The sequence below is a fragment of the Martes martes genome (genome assembly GCF_963455335.1).
Source record: "Martes martes genome assembly, chromosome: 1".
NCBI lineage: Eukaryota > Metazoa > Chordata > Mammalia > Carnivora > Mustelidae > Martes > Martes martes.
The window spans coordinates 22226221-22249566 of NC_137888.1; the positions used below are offsets into that span (position 1 = coordinate 22226221).

A 23346-nucleotide genomic window follows, 5' to 3' on the forward strand; every position below is an offset into this window, starting at 1 on the left:
AGAACATAGACAGCAGTCAATCTCAAGTCATAAGATGAAGCGTAAGTGTGGAAAATTTTATTAATGAAAGTTCTGATGGTGAAAAATCCAGCTAGATATTATTCTCCACCAGATGAGTTTTCAGTTTTTCTGTACTTAGTCCTGTTCACCGACCCTTCCTCCATTCTCATTCTAGACTGATCACTGCTATCATATATGCAATTTCATTTGTTCTAGTCCTGACCTTTTATTTTAGTGTGAAAAAGTACTCCTTATAAATTTCATAATACTAAATAATGTTCTCTACTCACCCAAAAGATTTTCAATGGTTGGAGAATATTAAATCATTTTCACCTCTGTTATTTAACCAACAGAAATGGCTCCATCTATGTGTTTATATCTGCTATTTCTTATTATCTATTCTATTTTAGAGATACACTATGGTAAAATAGAAATAAGCTGATATTTGTAAAGGTCGCAGGATATTGTCTAGCACATAGTTTTTCATGAGTGTCAGTTTTGATTAAATGCATTTTTTTTTTTGCTCACAGCCACATTTTAATCAATTAATAAATGCATGACTTACGGTAAATTTCCAAAACAACTGTAGCTTCTTGTGTCTGTCCTTTGGCATCTGTTGCTTGACAACGATAAATCCCTGCATCCTCTATATTTGCGTTGTAGATGGTTAATCGTGATCTGACACCTTCCTTTTGCACTGCTACCCTCTGTGTTGAAATTATCTTCTCTCCTTGAGGATTATACCAATCTATACTCTCAGGTTCACCAATTGCTGCAAAGATCCACGGACAAGATATGTTTGAAAATCTGTTGCAAGTGTTTGTTTTTGCATTGACATTTACTATTATGTGACAACTTTTAACAATTTGGGGAAAAATGTAAATAGAAGAAGGCTGGAAGTCTGAAAATCTTACAAAATTCAAAGTAAACACAAATGTTAGCACACATGTTCATCCTTATTTATCCAATGTTGAGAATTCAGTCCTGTTTGCATAAGTAAAACCCAAAAGTTCTACAGGAAACTGACAGCATGGTACTTAAGCTCTGATAGTTGAAAATTTACTATAGCAATTATGAATTATTACTACAGTTAACTTATAAAACTGGCTTGGCCACTGAGTCAGACATAAATTAAAACTGTTTGATATATCTGAACAGAAACACGATTACTAACATAATTTCACCTTTCCCCAATTCTCTTTGCCAGGGTCAGGAGATAGCACTTTTTTCCCCAATAAAGCAAAGTTCATAACAATGTAAATCCTGTACAAAATAAACCTTGCTTTTTGATAATACTGAATTTGTTATTAATTTCCCAAGTTGTTAAACTTGTACAGATAAGGCTAATAGCTGTTTTTCAAAATGGAGCCCTAATCTCTTTTCTCAACTGAAATGAACAGTTTCATCATTTTAATCTAAAACTGTTAACTATTTAATCATATGGTAATTAGAATGCATTGAAACGATACTTATACTGCTAGGCAATTACAACCAAATCATTACAGGGTAAACATTTATTTAAGTTTTCCAATTCAGAATCCAGGTTAATACACTCTTCATAAAAGCTGAAGCTTCCAATGTTGGCTTTTACTCACCTCAAGGATGTATTTCACCTAATTCCTTGAGAGAGAATTTGTGGAAGCAGTATACACTATTAACTCAAAAATATCAGGGGAAAATGCATAAAGTTAACTAACATCTGCAGGACCATTTTGAAAAACATTGTTCCATCTTATTTTTTCCCAAAGAAATGACTTTAGAAACAAATTATTGTGCGTTCCCTATCAAATTAGACATGCGTGAGCAAAAAGTATGAAAGGCGGTTTAGTTAAATCTTAAATGGATTTTAGTTAGGTTATCTTTAGTTCTTTCTGGACAGAACCACAAAACCATAGTGGTTATGGGATGACTCACTTGGGGGAGGTATTTGCTTTGATTTCCCTCTCCATAGAGAAGTTCAAATGAATAATTTCAATGAGCAGCACTTTGAATTTGAACAATACAAAATTTCATTTTTTACAGCAAATTCTATTGAACATTATGTGAAATATTTTGGCCATTTTCTTAATAATATGATATAAAATTTCATTTTCATGGAGAATTTATACTGCATTTTCATAGAGCAGTCAGTCATGATTCTCTTTTCATGACATCTCTAGTAATTGATAATCTCCAATGAAACTTTCCATGTTATTTTATTAAGACTAGACTACTGGAGATACTGATAAAGGACATTAAAGTTTTTATTTTCTTAAAAATGTAGTATACAAATTCATTTGCTATTTATGACATACTCTTATTTAGCCCTCTGAGGGTCTGACCCCCTGACAGTGTAAATTTAAGACATTTATTTTACTGAGTTTAGATGTATATGTTTTAGTGTATCAAGAAATTTCAGAGTCATAGCAACTTGGTCAGCATTGTAGCAGGAAAAATAGATGAAAGCATTCTGATTTGCAGGGGTTTCCCACATCGTTTTTTTTGATTCTCGTTTTACTACTCTGTTTCATATATATAAGGCCACTTACACGACAATAGTATGGCTCTTGATTATACATCTTTATATAAGGAAAAGAAAATATTTCATTATTTTGCCTTATTTTATGAGCAAAACTTAGCACACTAAATGATATGAATTCGTTCTTTTAAATTATGTCTTAATTGACCTTATGTAATACCTACAGAGGTAATAACATTATATAATTTAAATCACTGTGATGTGCAAATGTAAGAAAATAATACAATTTCAGTTTCAAAATACTTCATTATTCTGTGAATATATGACACAGCTGAGCTGTGTGTGTGCATTTGTGTATTTGTGTATACAAAATATGGATGAGATTTAAAACAATGTTCTACATTCTTATGACAAAGCTCTGCTGACATAATAAATGATATTGAACCAATATTTAACTTGTTCTCTGCCTATTTGTCAATATGCAAAAATAAGCATCCACAGACCTATCAGTTTAGACCTTTAGGAAGAACTGTGGCTTCTATTAGTTTTTCATAAAATGTGATATTATACATACATATCATGTAATATGTATAACATAGTATATGTTATTTATAAATGTTATGATATTTCTATTTTATTAATTTTAATAATAATTTAAATAAACCATGTAATTCTCAAGACTTGTATAATGCATTTTATGTCAGAAATGCCTATTTTAATTCAGTTTTGAATTACTTAGGCATATTCAGGAATACCAGCAATTTTAAAATACCCTAAAAAGCAATTTTGGCTCTAGATGAATATTATTTAAAACTTTAGGTATGAAGGCTTGTATGCATAAAAATGAATTTGATGAATATAAATAGAAGTCGAATGTGTGCATTTGTGAGCTCCACAGTACTCTGAATTAGAATTTGTTGCTTAAGTATTTAAATGTCTTCTGAAAAAATTCTGCATGTGCATGATTAAAGTAAATGAGGTCCATAAAATTTCCCACAAGTATTATGATATATGATACTTTTGATTAATAGTCACAAAATTCTTGCAAAAGTTTTGCTGATTAAATATCTACTTTTTTAAAAATTCACTTTTCATAAGGATGGATTTGATTTGCTTTGTCCCAAAGTTTTCATTCAGGTGTAACTCAGTGCAGTGTGCCATATCTAATTTATTCATTGCATATTTACAAAGATAATTCAGTTATAATATTTACATTCATCCTAATATTACTATTTATACAGGAATACTATTTGAATTTATTTAAGTTATTGTGCATACATTATATTTGATAAGTTATTTTCAAAATAAATGAGCTAGTTTGGCAGTCAAAATTAATAAGTTGAAATTAACAGAAATAAAATTCATATTTTTTAACATACAAAATGTGGTTATTAACACCTCCCAACCTCATAAACCCAATGATAATATAAGGTCTTATTTTCAGAGAATTGTTTTTCACCATTTAAATGTTGCCAATATATAATATTAAATAATTAAAACACAAAACAAGTTATCATCTGAAAATATCTGTACAAATACATACCTGTACATGTGAAGAATTTAGATTCACCCACACTAAGCTCTACTTTGCTAAGTGAAATTGTCACTTGAAGAAGAGCTGAAAAAAATATTTAAATCATAATTAAATATGGCTTTCAACATGAATTCTAAGATTCTATCACATGATCTATAAACAACATGATCCAAACAGCAATTATTTTCCCTGTAAATTTTTATTACCTATAAAAAGAAATGAAAGTTTTTTAAAATGCTATCTAATTATAAAATATAACCTAACAACATTATGTCTGTTACATTAGTATACAATTCACAACCAGATCAAATACAGGACTTATTTAATATAACATGTTGAAATTTGTTTGTCACATAAATGAGTCCATTTATACTCACTTCCATATTTACATTCTTGGTTGTATATCTGCCACCACATTGGGCAATGACTACAGAAAATGTTTGTCCAACATTTGGAACCTCATTCAAAAGAGTAAATCCTACACTGTCATCATAACAATAAAAATATAAACTGCATTTTGACTATCTACTAAAATATTTCCATGAAAAGATGAAAAACACTGCATAAGAAATGTGAATGAACACTATTTTCACAAGATAAATAAATTAAGTGAAGGAACTAGGGCGATGGTAATAAAATAAAGAAGTTCAATAAGCTTGTTGTCCGATTTGAAATAAAATAGCTGAACATTCTAAAATTTTAGGGGATACTTAGAATTATATTTTAATATAAATTGAAAGTCTTATATTTCTAATAATATGGTAAGCAAGATAGTGTAAAAAAAAAATAAAAAAGATAGTGTGACCACACTCCAAAACCCTTCCCACCATCCCTTACTTCCAGATACCTATAGGTGGCCTTTCAGAAAAGTAATGCAGCATCAAGGGAAAAAAAAAAAAAAAAGAAGAACGATCTAAAAATCAGAGTATAAAGTGATACTGGAAATTTTTGGATTGTAGTAAGCAAAAGGTGCACAGATTGCATAAAGATGGGATCAAAACTTGTCTATAAAAGGGGGTGCTATAGCACCCCAGGTAACACGGGAGCAGAATAAAATTCACCCTTAGTATGAGGAGGATATAGAATAAATCAGCCCACTGGCAGAAGGGCAGTGATAAGGAGAGTGGACTCTCCTAGCCTGTGCAGGAGGGGGAACTGTTTCTGTTTAAACAAATTAACCACACTCTGTCATATCCCAGGTTTGGGAATTTAATTATAGACACATGTTCTTTGGGAACCTCCAAACTGAAATACTAAACAAAAAAGCAGTGCCACACGTGGGGCTCACAGCTCAGTGGCAGACAAACATAACCCCCTTCTGAGGAATTATATCATTAGCCCACACTGCCCAAGATGTTCATAAATTAAGCTCTCTTGAACCTAAACTCATATTCTGTCCTAAAAAAAAAAAAAAAAAAAAAATGGTGAACTAAGGCACTGAGAGCAAGAGTCAACTAAAACATTCAAAAGGATAAACAGATCCACGAAATTTCATAAAATGGAATTAGACTCAGAACGTAGCTTAACTATATCAAAAACATTTAAAGAAATGAAAGGTAAAATCAAAAACATGAGAGAAGAAGAAACTATTGACCAAGGAAGACTTGTTGGACATATTTAAGCTCTTTAAAATATGTTTCTTTATACTCCCCTCACCGAATAATACATTCCTTGTTTTGCAGGATACCTCTTTGGGAAACAGGCTGGCTTACATGGTTTTCTTCTCCTCTCAGTTCTGGGTCTTATTTTTATTCATAATTCCTTAATTCTCAAAGAGTGCTTGGCATATTACAGGGGCTCAAAAAGTGGTCAAGTAAATCTGAGATTTCAGAGAGAAATAGGTTAAGAAAAGCACAGAAATTAGAAAGAATAAGAAGAAAAAGAGTAGAACCAGGGGACTAGAGAGTTATCTACAAGCTATAAACAAGGCCAGTTCCAGTGAGCATTCACAGTTGAGGACTTTTCATTTTGAAGCATAACTAATCCTTCAAGTGCATTTAGTTTAAGTGTAATGGGGCAACAGAAGCAAATTGCAGAAGTTAAGGAAATTGAGACTGTCCCTACAATAAGCTTAAATAGGAAGAGATGGCTGAGGTTTTGGGGATCCACAATTCTGGGCATGTCGTTGGGGGTTTTATAAACTGAGAAAGATCTGGGCAGATAGAAAAGATCTGAGTTTCGGTTAAAGAGTTTAGGTTGAAGAGAGCTTAATTTATGAACATCTTGGGCAGTGTGGGCTAATGATATAGTTCTTCAGAAGGGGGTTATGTTTGCCTGTCACTGAGCTGGGAGCCCCACAAGGGCACTGCTTTTTTGTTTAAAGATCTTCTAACAGAGGGGCGCCTGGGTGGCTCAGTGGATTAGGCCGCTGCCTTCGGCTCAGGTCATGATCTCAGGGTCCTGGGATCGAGCCCCGCATCGGGCTCTCTGCTCAGCGGGGAGCCTGCTTCTCCCTCTCTCTCTGCCTGCCTCTATGCCTACTTGTGATCTCTCTCCCTCTCTGTTAAATAAATAAATAAACTCTTAAAAAAAAAAAAAAGATCTTCTAACAGATAGAAGGGAAGGAGGCAAAAAAGACATTATATGGTTGAAAATAAAAAGGGAATTTCCATTCTGTTCCACGCTTTCCTTCTTTCCTCCCTTTTCTTTCTTTTTTTCCTTTTCTCTTGGGATCTTCAGTATGGACTTTTCCAAAACCTAATCCTGTGATTGCCACCCCTCAGCTAGAATTCAGTCGGATAGCATAATTTAATTTCAAACTTACTATGTGCAAACCGAATCTATTTTCCTTCTGTAAAAAGTTGCTCACTGTTCATATTCCATTTTTGGGCATCATCAATCAATTTTCAAGTCTTGGAAATAGAGTCTCTGAAATATCATTTGCCTGCATTCTTATTTATTTCCAACACTTCTCCCCCTAATACATGTACTCATTAATTTTAATGTGAGATGTTTATTTTAATCTGAGATAGTGATATATCAGATTCTATATTTCTTTTTGTGACTTTTATCTCTTCAATCTCTCCTTCCATGAAGTATTTCTCAGGCTGCTGCATGGATAAGTTTTTAAAGCTGTTTAATTTCACCTGCCTGTTTCAAAAGTCCTCAAAGTGGATTTGCTTAACCCAATTAGTTATTACACAAATTTTAATTGAAAGAAAACTTGCCTTTCCAAATTTATTTCCAATTACTCTCTCCCAACCCTGTGAAGCTACAGACAACTACAATGAATCATCCCTGCCCTTTTTTCATGGACTCCTTTACTTTCCTGTCAATGTGGATTCGCTCAAACTATTTCCTCTGCTTTTCTCTCCCTTTCTCACTTATCCACACAGCTGGCTATATCCTATCTTCAAAGCAAGAGTAAAATATCAATAACTTTATAAGATGTTCTTTGATAGCCTCCTCTACAGTAACAACAAATAAATATCTTTGATCAGTAGGCATTTTCATTAAACAAATGAAACTTACATAACAGCTAATTATATTTACTTCTCTACTTTATTTAAATGTAAATTTCTAAAAGTGAAGGCTCATCAACCTCACTTCTGTTCCTCCTTTAATTAAACTGATAAAATACGAATACATAGCAGAACAATGGATAAACACTTACCAAGAGCTTATTGTACAGCAGGTACAGAACACTGACTTTATTGACAATATCAAATTGTGCAATGACTTCATTGTTTTAAAAAGAATTTAAGGATATCAGACAGTTTGAGAAATGTCTGCTGATTATTATTTAAACACTTTCCATTTTTGGTCTTTGTAGTAAAATTTGTTTTTCTAAGGAAAAGTTTATAGAAAAGACAAAGGATGTAAGCACTTTAAATGTTAAATATAGTTCTGGGTAATTTTACACTGATTTGCTGATGGGTATAATAGATAACCTATTCATTGTAATAAAATGAAAGTGAGCCTGAAATTAATTAGTTAATTTATATTAAAATACTTGGTTAATTTTTCATTCAGTAAAAACGATCAATTCAGCCATTAATCAAGGCCATACTTTCCACGGACATTTTGGTGACTAAATACATTGCTATACTTCAGGTATTAAAGTATATAAAGAAAATACATAATTCTTTAGTTTAATACATTTCCCAAAGGCTAGATGTGCTCTAATTGATCTCTACAGATACATTAAAACATGTGCATATTAGGAAAAACCTGGACAACTAAAATTTAAGGTCATGTCTTAATCATGGCTCTAGTGATTTAACATCCAGAGTTTCTCGTAATCATTCTTGACCTGTGGTCACATCCAACAGTCTCATTTTGGACCCAAATGTCAGAAGAAAATTAAAGTTTTGTAGTGTCAAAAGTTGTGTTCAGAGAAAAGTGGACAGGGCTGATATATTTGATACCTACCTAGTTAATCTCTCCATTTTTGGTATTTCATATTACACACACAAAAAAATGAAAGTGGATGGTAATATGAGGCCTTTATTTCATTTAGAAAAAAATAAAAAAGCATTTCTAATTACAATTTCCATTTAGGACTGGAATTTGAAAATAAAATGGCATTCACTGATGCTGAACAACCCCTTTTTGATGTTTTACTTTTTATGTATTTGGAATAGATATAATAACTTTAAAGAAAACTGTGAAGAATGTAGTATTTCAATGATTCATTGTCTATAAGGGCCATCATTGATTAAATAATGGAATTCCTTATAAATTAATCAACAAATCATCTTTTTGTATTAGAATTAGGGTTGAATTGTTGAAAAAAATGCCAGTATCTTCACAATACATTCTTTTTTTAAAATTTAAGTAATTTCTACACCCCAGCCATGTGGGGTTCAAACTCACAGCCCCAAGATCAAGAGTCACATGTTCTTCTAAGTTAGCCAGGCACCCCTCTTCATGAGAGAGTCTTAAAGTAAGAGAAAGCTTAAACCCACCGACTGAAAAGTGGAGCCATGATAAATCTGTAACCTCTGTGAACTAATTTCAAAGAAATCCATGTAATATCAACCTTTAAAGTAGAGTTACGTAAATATAAAATTATCTATAAAAATCAGTGTATTTATTAACTATTTGCATTTTGCAAATCACTCTTTTAAATGCAATGGTATATAAAAATAATAAGCCACAGTTCCAAATGTCAATGGAATTTTAATGTATTTGGAAAGATTAATACTACATAAAATGAAAAATGATAAAACAAGATGGAATGTATCAATTATGGCCATCATGAGATTTATAATCAGGAAGCCTCCACAGAGGGCAAAAAAACTTGAGAAAGATGTGATAGATATTGCAGTAGACAGAAAGAGGGTAGACATATGCGAATATGTGAATGTGTCTATGACATATGAAGAATATATGTGCTTCTGGACATTCCAGGTAAGGCAAAGGTATTCAAGGAACATTCAGAGGATAACTAGAGATCAATATAGAGGAGGTTAACTTCATGTATAATATTAGTAATATATTATCATTGGAGAAATAGTTTTGAAAAGACATCAGAGGATCTCAAAAGCCATGGTAAATATCAAACCTTAAATTTTTCTTCATTAATTATTTATAAATAGATACTGACATGACAAAATTGGCATTTAATAAAGGTTAGGCAGAAGATAGGATGACTGACAACTGAATTAAAGGGACAAGCATTTCAGAGCATGTTATGTTGAGTATCTGCATTGGCTGGTAGCAAAGAATATGGAAAGACAGTAATGGATGTACAAGGAAAGATCATAATAGGAGTTACCTCTTTGATCAATTAGAAGAATGGTGGAAAAGGGAAAAAGTCAAAGACGTTAAGATTTTCTACTTCAATGAAACAAAGGTCACCAAAGTGAAAAAAAGTATCAGGAGAAGAGCTCATGGAGGGAATACACGGAACTGCAGTTTATTTCCTAAACGAAAATTATTTCTCAAAATAGAACACAGGGAACATTTTAACAAAGGTAACTGCTGTCATAACAAAGCTTAAATTAATAATTTAACCATGCATATCAAATAGCAGATATTCAAAAGAGGCTTTCTTAATTTATAGGACTATAAATACAATGAAGTCACTGGCATTTCTAAGTTCCATGAGGGGCCCAAGAGCCCATTGCATTTTGATACAATATTTAACAATGGCATTTAAAATGGCCAGTTTATCACCTACAGAGGTTTAAAAACTGACAACTTAATCAGTCTACTATATGTCTGACACAAAGCAGAGTTGGATTCACTTAAAATTCAACAGACACGCAGAAAGAACTTAAGGCACTGATTTATCTTGGTACAACGACTTGTAACATTTTTCAAGCCAGCACTATTATTCCTTGGCCTCCACATCCAGGGAGCTGGAAGAACTAAAGCACTTACCTACTAATTACAGAAACTCTCAAGGAATCTTACTCACTGAAAGTCCTCATAAATTATTTATGCCAAATGAGTATTATTTTTCTCAGTTTTTCATTGAAAACATGTTAAAACTTATCTGCTTTAAGAGAACTGGGTACACAGATTACTTACTTTTTTTATTATTGAATTCCCATGTCACCATATTACAACAGTCTAAGCAGTTTACTAGATTTTGAAAATGTTTAAGAAAATTCAGAACTTTGGAAGTATAAGAAAGAAAGACTATCTTCAAATACTTTAGGAAATTTGATGGTTATGAATATTTTATGCAAATTTTATTATTATTGTTATTATATTGTTATTATTATTTTTAAGATTTTATTTATTTATTTGACAGAGAGAGAGCAAGAGAGGGAACACAAGCAGGGGGAGTGGGAGAAGGAGAAGCAGGCTTCCCGTCCATCAGGTAGCCTGATGTGGGGCTAGATCCCAAGACCCTGGTATCATGACCTAAGCCTAAGGCAGACACTTAACAACTGAGCCATCCACACCCTGAAAATTATTTTTAAATAAATTCTTTCATCTAAGTTTACAAAGATGAAGTTAAACTTTTTAGTGTAATTCCTCTTCAACTCCATGTTGTTGTTGTTGTCGTTGTTTTATATTTGAATTCAATTTTCCCATCCTAAGGTAGCAAAATAAATACACCAGTTGCTAGATCACCTGGGTCCTTTTAAAAGAAACTGGTCTACCTCCTTAATGCTTCTGTTTCAGTTGGCCTTTCCTGTCAAGCTACCGCTCCCATCTAATCAATTCCATCCTCAAAGTCACTCATCCAATATATGGTGAAGCCAGATTTGTATCCAAAAATTTGTGCTCAGTGCTTGTGATCCTTACTTCACTATAACCTTCGCATAAATATTCTTTAAATTTTCAGTGTAGTCTGGCTTCATTGTAAGCACTCAAAACTCAGCTTCCATTTGTCCACCATCCCCTCTCCCATATGTCAATTATATGTATTTGTATATAAAATTTGTATATATCTCCCTCTCATAATTTGTGAGAACTAGAAACATATTTGCTAATGTCTATTATACTGATTTACTTTAAAAAAAAAACTTTTTATAACCCTCAAAATCAGCACATCAAAACTCAAAAGCATTCTCTTCCTATTTTATTCCATTATTTATTCTTTATCTTAAGTTATGGCATTACTATCTATTAAATCTAGTTTGCCAGCAAAAAATTGAAATTTCTAAGGTTCTCTCACCCTCTCCTCTCACTGATATAAAATTCACAAAATTTAACTCACTCTTTATTAAGTTTCTCTCAAATCTGCTTCTGTTCTGCATCCTCTCTGACTTAGTTTGGTTTGTAAGAAAGTCCATAATAAATCAATGTGTATACTACTAAGATTTACCCAAAGAATACAAAAATACTAATTCAAAGGGATACATGCACACCAATGTTTATAGCAGCATTATCTACAGTAGCCAGGTTAAGGAAGCAGCCCAAGTGCCCATAAAGGATAAAGAAGATGTGAGATACAGATGTAGGTAGATAGATAGATAGATAGATAGATAGATAGATGTAGATAGATAGATAGATAGATAGAGATAGGTAGATAGATAGAAAGATATAATGGAATATTACATGGCCATAAAAATGAATGGCAAAAATCAACAAGACAGTAACAACAAGTGTTGGAGAGGATGTGGAGAAAGGGGAACCCTCTCACACTGTTGGTGGGAATGCAAGTTGGTGCAGCCACTTTGGAAAACAGTGTGGAGATTCCTGAAGAAATTAAAAATGGAGCTTCCCTATGACCCTGCAATTGCACTACTAGTTATTTACCTCAAAGATACTGATGTAGTGAAAAGAAAGACCATCTGCACCCCGATGTTCATAGCAGCAATGGCCACACTAGCCAAACTGTGGAAAGAACCAAGATACCCTTCAACGGACGAAAGGATAAAGAAAATATTGTCCATATATACAATGGACTATTATGCGTCCATCAGAAAGGGTGAATACCCAACTATTGTATCAACATGGACAGAATTGGAAGAGATTATGCTGAGTGAAATAAGTCAAGCAGAGATAGTCATTTATCATATGGTTTCACTTATTTGTGGAGCATAAGGAATAACATGGAGAACATTGGGAGATAGAGAGGAGAAATGAGTTGGGGAAATTGGAGGGGGAGACAAACCATGAGAGACTGTGGACACTGAGAAACAAACTGAGGGTTTTGGAGGAGGGGGGTGGGGGGGTGGGTGAGCCTGGTGGTAGGTATTAAGGAAGGCACATATTGCATGGAGCACTGGGTGTGGTGCATAAACAACAAATTTTGGAATACTGAAAAAAAATAAAATAAAACTAAATTTTTTTTTAAATGAAATCTTGCCATTTGCAATGACATGGCTGAAGCTGGAAAATATTAGGCTAAGCGAAATAAGTCAGTCTAAGAAACACAAATATCATATGATTTTGCTCATATGTGGAACTTAAGAAACAAAACAAATGAGCAAAGGGAAAAAAAAGAGAGAGAGACAAACCAAGAAACAGACTCTTACATATGGAGAACAAACTGATAGTTACCTGAGGGGAGGAGGGTGGTGGATGGGTGAATTAGGCAATGGGGATTAAGGACTGCACTTGTGATGAGCACCAGATGATGTATGGAAGTGTTGAACCACTATATTATACACCTGAAACTAATATTATACTTCGTGTTAACTAATTTGAATTAAAAAAAAACATAAAAAATGTGCATACATGAAGTGATACTATAGAACATGAAACAAAAACAAGTGAATATGTCTCTTTTTGCTTTCTTTTTTAAAAGATTTCATGCATTTATTCATGAGAGACAGAGTGAGAGGCAGAGGGAGAAGCAGGTTCTCCATGGAGCAGGAAGCCCAATGCAGGACTCGATCTCTGGACTCTGGGATCATGACCTGAGCTGAAGGCAGACACATAACTGACTGAGCCACCCAGGCACCCTGCACATGAAAATTTCTTATTCATATTTCTCCATGAATGTTTCTGTTGGCTGAACTGAATAAATAACAGTTTTTAATCACTTTTATTCTCTGTAGACTATTCTATTTTTGAGAATCTAGGCCTTGCTAAATTTAGAAAAATTTGCATAAATTAAATTAGTGACATATTAAGTGCCTTTTGAGTAAACTGTTTTGCTATCATGGATTATTCAGTAATTGTGGGTATTTGTGTTTCAATCCAAACATGCATTTTACTTGTGAATAGAAGTATACAAAAATGTCATCCAAATGACTGGTACTCAAAAAGTAACCAGTGTTCAAAAGAGAACATGTGAAGGAAAAGAAAGGCCAAATAAGGATAAAAAGAAAGAAATACGAAAGAAAATGAGAAGATCTGTAAAGAAATGTCAAGAAATGATGAGCTTGGGAACACCATCATGGTGAGGCAATATATTTTATGGTCATAATACTTTCATATGTCATAGAACCACAGCACTGAGCAAAAATCAATCACTTATGTATGGAGATTCTCCCACAGGTCAAGCATTTAAAAACCTGGGTTTACCAAGAAATTATGAATAAATTATAGCAAAGAGGAAATGTTTGTGAAATGAAGTTCATGCAGATTCAAATATATTTTTGTTGTAAAAACAGACAAATTTTTTTTTCCCAAAATACATTGTCTGAAATTCAGTAACACGTAGTAAGTTTAGAATAAGATATGGAAGTTGAAACTCCAAATTTGTCTATTTAATTTTTGAAACTCAAATTTAAATAAACTTCAATACATAGCATATTCAGCAAAATAGTTTGTCAATAAAGGTGAAACAATTACTTTAACATTTATAAACCTGGAAGCAATAAGACCGTCTATCCCATATTTTAAAATAAATCATTTTTCTTAAAATGTAAATAAAAGTAAAAAATATCCCTTTATACCAATTAGTCTGAAAAATGTCGTCTGAGTGTGAAGTAATGCAATCTCTGCTTACGTGGTAGGTAGGCCCAGAGTCTGTTACCAGACCAAGCACAGCTCACTCATCACTTTCGGTGAGTGTGACATTTAATTAAAACTAAAATATCCTGAAGTGGCAGCTAAGTCCAAGTTCTACATCCAATCCAAGTTTATTTCAATAGACACCACTTAGACATGTAACTTATTAGCTGCCTTGATGAAACTAGGATAGAACATTGTGTAAAATTTTGAATCACTGCTAATACTATGCAGTAATAAATTAAATTAAGAAGAGTGTTTGCATTGAGCCTAATTCCTAAGTGTCTGGATGCCCGTGTAAGTGCTTTGTCTACTCCAAGTGTGTGGACTTTCTCTCCAGATTAAGGTTAGTGTAAGCCTTATTCATCAGCGTGACGAATCAGAAATCAAACATCTGTCACAGCCCAGCTACACCAGTGTTTACCTGCCTTCCTGGCCTGAATTGAATCATAGTGCTGGCTATTCAACACTCACAGTGCTTATCAGCACGCCTTGATATACATTGTCAGAAAATGTGAAACCTGTCAGGGTATTGCAATTTCTACTATGAAATGGTGCAAAGAAAAGAAAGAACATGTCTTCCTCAACTTTAGGAACAAAAATGTTTTAAATTAGAAGCACTATTATAAGGGACCCATGAAAGATGCCATCCTTAATGTAAGACCATAGTAATTTCCTTTGCTCAGTGTAAATCATAAAATTACTATAACATGAGTACATTACATCCCAGAATTCAAAATATTTTTATAGGAATACACTCCTTTAAAATGAACAGTTTTGAAAGAATATTATAAGGCATGAGTCATAATATTTTTAAAGGTTTTCAATAGCGCAGCGTAACTCACAATGACTACTAGAATAAAACTGACATTTATAACTCAAAGGTAAGTGCAATTATTTACTCATTCAGTGGCTCACTCAATAACCATGCATGGGATCACTAAGTAGATTCACCTGAGCACATATAGAAAGTTTGCTGTTATATAACCACAAGAAAACTATTTCCCTAAGCTGAAAAGTTTATAGTTTCATGAAATAAACAATGTATATATTTTAAGAAGTCGACAGCACCAGCATGGTCCTGTTCTGGTGAAGGCCTCTCCCAGGGTGTAGACTGCCTACTTCTTGTGTCTTCACAGGGTGAAAAGAGGAAGAGAGCTCTTCGGGGTCCCTTTTATTAGAGCACTAATCGATCATGAGGGCTGCACTCTCATAACCTTATCACCTCCCAAAGGCCCCACTTGCTAACATCTTCATCTTGGGCATTAAGATGCCACCATCCTAGTTTTGGAGGGGCACAGACATTCAGATCAGAGAGACCTGAATTCAATAATGTGGACTAAGGTACTAAAGATTTCTTCCCTTGGGAAGGATTTTCTACAACAGGCTATAGAATTTGCTGACACATGCACAAGTAGTACAAAAATTTCTGGTGCTCACTTCCAGGATACTCATCACCCTGGTAAGGGGTAGAAAATGTAGTGTAAAATTTTAAGTTTTATCCCTATGAACACAAAAAGCTATTGTCTCAGTCACCACTTGCAGAAAACTATGGACTAGAGTTATATATTTTTTAAAGATTTCATTTATTTATTTGACAGACAGAGATCACAAGTAGGCAGAGAAGCAGGCAGAGAGAGAGAGAGAGAGAGAGAAGCAGGCTCCCTGCAGAGCAAAGAGCCCGATGCAGGGCTGGATCCCAGGACCCTGAGATCATGACCTGAGCCAAAGGCAGCGGCTTAACCCACTGAGCCACCCACGTGCCCCTGGACTAGAGTTATTATAAATCTTATTATAATGTAATAAATACACCTGAGGTGACCAAATTTCTAAATCAATGCTAAGAGAAATTATAATAGTATCAAAGTAATTCATTTCTACCAAACTAGCATAGTAATAAATATTTAAGGATACCCTATGTTTCAAATTCTGTCACATGTAAGTATGGCTCCTTCTCCAACGGGATGCCTTGGAAGTTGTTAATTACACACCAGAAGTCTCCTCAGGTCATTTTTTCATGCAGTCCTCCTCTTCAACATGGCAAGCCTTCTATTTCTTCCCTTCTGTTTCACCCTCCAGAATTAGGTTGTCTGCCTCTCTCTGTCGCTTTGTGTCTTGTTCCTTCAGCATACCATTCTGTCTAACTTACCACATTTAAGGGATAATTATTTGTTTATACGGCCATATCTCTAATTCGAGTTTTTGCTGAGAAAAGACAATGCCTTACTAAATTTATTAAATGCCCTGGAATATTGCAGACATCTATTTCATGTCTTAAAGAATGAATGTATACACGAGTTGAATATTTCAAAAAAAATCAACACATTTAAATATAAATTTGCCAAATAAAAATGTGCAAATCTATTCCCCGCTCCCACCCCCGGGAAAGACAGGGTACTTATTTTAACTTATATTTTTAAAAGATTTCTTGGGATCGGACCTTTTTATTTTAATAACAGGTAAATAATGAAAGAAACAAATCTGAATATACACTATTTGACTGATTGATTTGTTGATTGCAAAGAAAGATGATTATTATTGCAACAGTGAGTTCTATGATAGGTTTCAGACCGAAAATAACACACTAACCTATTCATTATTATTTTTTTTTCATTCAAACCAACTATATCTCATGCAACTGAGCACTGAATATGGGGGCTGATAAAAGTATTTTATACCTTCATATTTTGTGACCTAGCTTAGGACCTTAACAGAAGTAAAGAAAGAGTACATCCTGAATACGTATAATTATTAGTACATTTTGAATATGCATACTTTAAAATAGAATATTAACAGTAAAGCCAAATATTTTATAACTCATAAATAATATTCAACTTTGTCTACTTTTTCAATATTAACCAAGTTTATGCCACTCTGCCTTATAGCTGTGCTTTTAAAACTCATCAGTTAGTCCCCTTAGACATGAGTCCAAGGGGTCAGGAAACTGACCAGAACCCAAAATGTGCAGCTGACCCAAAAATGACAGGATGATGCATATATCTATGAATCCCCCAATCACTGAACATTTACATAAGTGGATTCCTCCTCCCCACTATATATGCAGGAGCGTAGCTGGCTCAGAAAAATCAACAGTTTTATGTTCTTTCTCCTTCATCTCTGGTTCCTGGATTCTTGATTTTATTTGTTGTACCATTTGGTCTATTAAAAATTTAGAAGGCTGTTAGATTTCTTGAGCCTTTACAATCTCAGATGACAAGTAATCTGCTCTAATCACAGCCACAAGAATTCCATAGGACATTTTATACAGCTTCAAAGGTTCCTGAAGTTTCTGTCTCTCATACAGAATGGGGGATAAGATTATATACAGTTTACCTGACTCTCCACTTAAGAGACAGAAGGGAGTGCCTGGCTGTCAATTCTGTGATTACTCCCATGACCACTCTTTGCTCCTAACCGGCAGAGAAATTGGTTGTATTCCAACTCAATCTATCACTTAATTTTACAAGCCAAAGAGTTTACAGTTTAATGGCAATCCCAGGCAAGTGGTTTCTTTTTATCTTGTTTATCTGAAAAACTGGAACAGGGTGAAATTCACCTCCTACATACAGAAAGCCTATGATAATGATTCCTAGGACATACTAAATCACTGCAGAGCGCTATTCTATACCAGCAGCTTGATTAAAAAGATGAATGATTTCGGGTCCAGTGCAGGAAAGTCAAAGGAGGGAACATCTTTAAAGATGTTCCTGGTAAAGGACAGAGGACTACTGCTTTTCTAGTGTTATTGAGTATGCACTGCTCAAGGTCACGATACTTTCTGTAATGTTTCATGAAGCTGAACTTCCAAGGTATATAGGAGCTCCTCTGGATGGGGATCACTGGTATGTCCAACACACAGAAGTGACGACTTCTAGAGGTTCATTAACAGTTTAGTCCTTGAATCTCCAGGCTGAGGGACTATAATATACTCGAAATATAGTAACTTGTTCTTTAGATTGGACTTGTGTGAGCCTCTGTTCTCTGCATTTGGAAACATGGCATTCCTTTAAAAATGCACATGATTATATAGAAGTTGAATTTTAGGTCATCAACAGGTGGAGGGGGGAGGGACTCTATTTCAGTCTCTAAGTGTAGGAAACCCTCCAACAATCAAGGATACCCAAAAGCCCTTGTGTATGCAAGAAGGTATAAGCAGTCCATCACCCAGCTTTACACAATCAAGCTAAAATAATTGATCTCTATATGCAAGGAAAGGGACGACTCAGATCCCCAGAAACATCTAGAGTATTCTAATAACTGAAAATATTATTTATGCCCCCATCCTGTTCTGCCCTGCATTTTGTGTTCCCCTGAAATTCAGATGTTGACCCCAGTGTGACAGTAGTATGAAGTGAGGTCTCTGGGAAATAATTAGATTATGTGAAAGGAGGAGCCCTCATGATGTAATTAGTAGCCTTCTGAAAGGGACTCTAATGAGCTCTTTCATTCTCTTTCTACCTTGTGAAGATACAACAAAAAGTAGGCAGTCCACAGCTTGGAAGAGGACCCTCACCAGGTTTGACTGTGCTGTCACCCTGTCTTTAGCCTTACAGCCTCTGAAACTGTGAGGAATAAATGTTTGCTCTTTAAGCCATCTAGGCTACGGTAATTTGTTATAGCAGCCCAAATTAAGCCGTATCTTAACCCAGTCTACCCTATCTTATAGAAAATTCATCTTTAAGCATGGACTTAGGTAGAGGTGTATACCTATATTAAAAAGGCAGTTACTTCAGTACTTCCTCATCTAGTGTCAGTCATAACCAGGGATCATGTTTGAGGGCTAACTTTTCAATGAAACTGTATTCTGGAGGAGGATGATGGCAATTACTAAAAGTGTATGGCACCCTGAGCCTCTTAGGCCTAACCACCATAGCCTAGAGTATGCAGGGCATAGGGTCCATGTCAAATATGTTGGGCCACATTCATTCAGCAACTATTTACAAGGAATCTACTATATGCCAAGTACTATTCTAGGCAGTCAGGTTACATCAGTGAAGAAAACAGACAGAGATCCCTACCCTTGTGAAGTTTACATTTGAACAGGTGGGAGTCAGACAAATAGGAGAAGTAAGTAGTGCTATGGGAAAAAATACTAATTATGGAAATAATTCATGCTATGGGAAAAAAAAAAAGAAAACATGGAGCATTCTTCAGAATACTTTTATAAAGTGTTTTTGGCTAAATACTTTGGAAGGCAGTCTATCGTCTAAGTTAAAACACCATCAGCTGAAGGATAGCGTAGAATGCTAGTAGCAGATGACTTCCTGCTGGCCATGGCACCAGGGACGCAGAAGTAAGCAGAGATAGCATAGAGGGTTCATAGCATGGTGAAGCCCTGCTTGATTAAAGCAGTCAGCCTTCGATCTTGGGAGGGAAAGTCTTGAACAAAGGGAGACATAAAAAACACTTCAGTCTCTTTGGTAAATAGGGCACACCACCCTGAGAAGTCTGGAAGCTCAGGTAAGCTATAGCTCTCTACAGTACAGGAAAGTATGATTCTAGTGCCGAGGACCATGACCAGCCCTCTCAAAGCATAGAGAGGTATTATGACCCCTCAAAAGACTTCAGGCTACCAACACTCCCATTGCATCCTAGCTGTGTTGTCAATATCATTTTGATAGCTTTGGGTTTATTCTACTTAAGATTTGACTTGGAACCAAACTCTTGTGATGAAAAAAAAAATCATAAAAACCCTAATATATATGCTAACCATCAATAATGAATAGAAAAAGGATACGCACACTGGGAATAATGTGTTTTCACAACAGCTAAACAAATCTAACCTTGTCACAAATGAAGGACCTACCACCCTGAGTCTTGTGGAATCACTGAAGGGGTTCTATCACACCCCATACACACTTCATGTATCTTTATCCTGCCTTAGAGGTATCCTGCTTTGTTATAACTCTTTACTCCAAACCTAAACTGGGCATTTGAAGAAGTGAAGCATATTATATAGTAGAATGGGGTCAATTTCAGTAACGTGTATGAAAAGAAGATTATGGGCCAGACGACTGGTTATTTCTAGTCTTTAAGCCCAACCTCTTTCCAAAAGATGTTCTAGAGGTGGGAACCGCAGCAAGAGGCAACGCCAAATGACCAACATGTGATTTTCTGATTATTCACAGACATGACTCATCTGCCAAATAAAATCCAATCCACAAATAACAGTTTTGAATACAGGCTCTCTGTCAAGTTTTCTAAGGATTATGAATGATTAGGACTTCAGTTTTGGCATCAGACTTGATTAACCTATCCTGGCCTTGCCATCCAATAGCTGGGAAATGTCAGTTTTCTTGATGTCTCCTAGTTTCAGATTATTCATCTGCAAAGTGACAGATGAATACCACTGAATTCATAGTGTTTTTCTAAGAATTAAAATGACTAATAATGTGACAAGCTTAATGTATTGTTTGACACACAGTTAAGGAAAATAAATAAGACAAACAGAACAAATATAATGAAATTAAAATTTGGACTATCTTTGTTTTCAGACTCCTGCAGTTGACTTCTTGTTTTGAAATTTGCTTCTGATCAATGATTTTGGTTTGACTATTCTGTTTTAACATTCTATTTTTTTATTCTTTTATTTGGGAATTCAGTAAAGGTCTTGGATTTTATAATTCCTCTGTGTTTCAAAGTTTCTAGTCTCCTCACGTGAGAGTTAACATATCTCACTGAGTTCTAATGCCAAAGCCTGAGCTCATAATCACTAACAACCCTGTTTCAGAAATCTTGGCCAGTTGCCTAACGGGCCCTAGAACCCCAATGTCTAAGTTGTTTCTTGATATCTGCAAGTTTGAAAGTATAGATAATTTAGTTTTAATAATTTCCTAATATAAGAACTCAAAAATTTTCTAAAGACTGGTTGATTTTAGGAAGATTCAGTTAAATAGTACTTATTAAGAATTTAACATATAAAAGAAGAATGGTTCTAGGTACTGTTGGGATTACAAAAATAAATCAGCTGCAGTTCAAATTAAGTAACTGCATCAGTTCATTAACTTCATCATTAATACATGAAGGACACATCAGAAAATGAAATATTCATGCTCCATTAGGAGTTTTTGCAAAACAATGCCATGAACAGATTCTTTAGTACTCAATATTTCTGGACATTCTCTTTGATAACAAAAACTAACATTAAAAGAGGGGAAGAGATGATGAGATGATGCTCAATTTAATTTAGTGGGAAACAGAAGCCAAACCCAACCATATTAATATTCAAGAAAGAATGTGGGAAATTTGCATAAGCAAAGCATGATAGCAAAAAGAAGGCAATATTAATACTGAGAGTTGTGGATGGACTTTAGAAAAAGTGGTCAAAAGACCTACTTATTCACCCATCAGAATTAGAGAGAAAGAAAAATACCCCAGAACATAGAAAGAATACGTCCAATAATGCAAGGAAGGGGGGAAAAAGCCATTTTCCAGTGGTTTTGGTAGACTTGACAATTTAGGTCCAGATGGTGGTAATGCTTCTAATGTGACAAAAATAGGCTGAACATAAGTGTATGCTAGAACTTAAATGGAAGACTTGGACCCGGCTGAGTGGTAGGAAAATGATGTCTCTGGAAGGACTGAGAAGGAAGTGAGGAGAGGATGAGTGGGAAGGAGAGAAGAAAAAGAAGTTTTGGAAGACAGATGATGATTTCATTTTCATTTTATAATTGATACTGGCTAGTAGTTCATACAGTGTAGTTTCTTGTGTTTAAGTACACAATAAGAGAGCATGGGTATGGGGATATTTTTATTTGTTTAACCATTTGATATAAAATAGCACGAATACTCAAGCCATGAAATTGTTGTAGTTACATCACTCTTATTTTGTTTTATTTTGGTTTAATTTTGAAAGATTTTCCTGTGCATCTCGTGTTTCAGTATCTTCCATAATCTAATTTATTTATTTTTTGTAAAGAACATATTTGGGGCACCTGGGTGGCTCAGTTGGTTAAGCCACTGCCTTCAGCTCAGGTCATGATCCTGGAGTCCCAGAATTGGGTCCTGCATTGGGCTCCCAGCTCTGCAGGGAGTCTGCTTTTCCCTCTGACCTTCTCCCATCTCATGCCCTCTCTCTCTCTCTCAAATAAATCAATAAAATCTTTAAAAAAAGAGAACATATTTGGATAGTTTATAAAACAAAGAGAGTCAGACTCAATCTTAGATAAAGTTATCTGTTAAGAATAATTCTAGCTAATGAATGCAGGAGGAAGAGAAAGAGGACTTAGCTTTTTTTTTTTTTTAAGATTTTATTTATTTATTTGACAGACAGAGATCACAAGTAGGCAGAGAGGCAGGCAGAGAGAGAGGGGGAAGCAGGCTCCCCACTGAGCAGAGAACCCAATGCGGGGCTTGATCCCAGGACTCTGGGATCATGACCTGAGCCAAAGGCAGAGGCTTAACCCACTGAGCCACCCAGGTACCCCGCACTTAGCTTTTTTAATGACATATAATCAAAAAACAAAACAAAACAAAATGTTGCATTAATTCTTTCCCCATAAAAAAGAATAGGCAGGTAAGTTGTTAAAAAGAGTCATGTACTTATTTTAATCTAGTTCTGCCCGGTGAAGGACATATTATCTAATAAGCAACAAGCAATTATAATAATATAATATTAGATTAGCTGTAGAGAAAAACCTATGATCAGAATTTTTTTGTGAATAAAATATAACCTCACCAGAAAGGGAATTTGTTAAATAGTTATTTGTACATCTTATAAAATAATCCTTACAATTACACTGGATGAAATTTAGTATAAATAAAAACATATTTATCATTTAAGAGAAAGTTTGGGGTTGAAATTTTCTCTCAAGGGTTACAGACTGATACTTGGTGGTTATAAGATGGCAAGTAGAAATGTCTTGTTTGGCCCACACTATTGTTTTAAAAGTGAATTTGAGGGGTGCCTAGGTGGCTCAGTCGGTTAAGCATCTGCCTTTGGCTCAGGTCATGATCCCAGGGTCCTGGAATCAAGCCCCGCATCAGGCTCACTGATCAGGGGGAAGCCTGCTTCTCCCTCTCCCTCTGCCCTTCCTCCTCTGCATGTGTG

At 34.7% G+C, this 23346-nt stretch overlaps 1 protein-coding gene across 3 annotated transcripts in view; it reads right to left on the minus strand.

Annotated features, from left to right (window-relative positions):
• NCAM2 (neural cell adhesion molecule 2) overlaps window positions 1-23346 on the minus strand; it is a gene marked incomplete at both ends in the record, with an annotated part of 517101 nt that overhangs the window by 217834 nt on the left and 275921 nt on the right. For 2 of the 3 annotated variants that reach the window (XM_080813026.1, XM_080813027.1), the window contains 2 exons: window positions 566-772; window positions 4002-4076. The exons of the other annotated variant lie outside the window; for it this stretch is intronic. In XM_080813026.1, the coding sequence (XP_080669152.1) occupies window positions 566-772; window positions 4002-4076 (282 nt within the window). The remainder of the gene's footprint in view (window positions 1-565; window positions 773-4001; window positions 4077-23346) is intronic. 3 annotated transcript variants of the gene reach the window in all.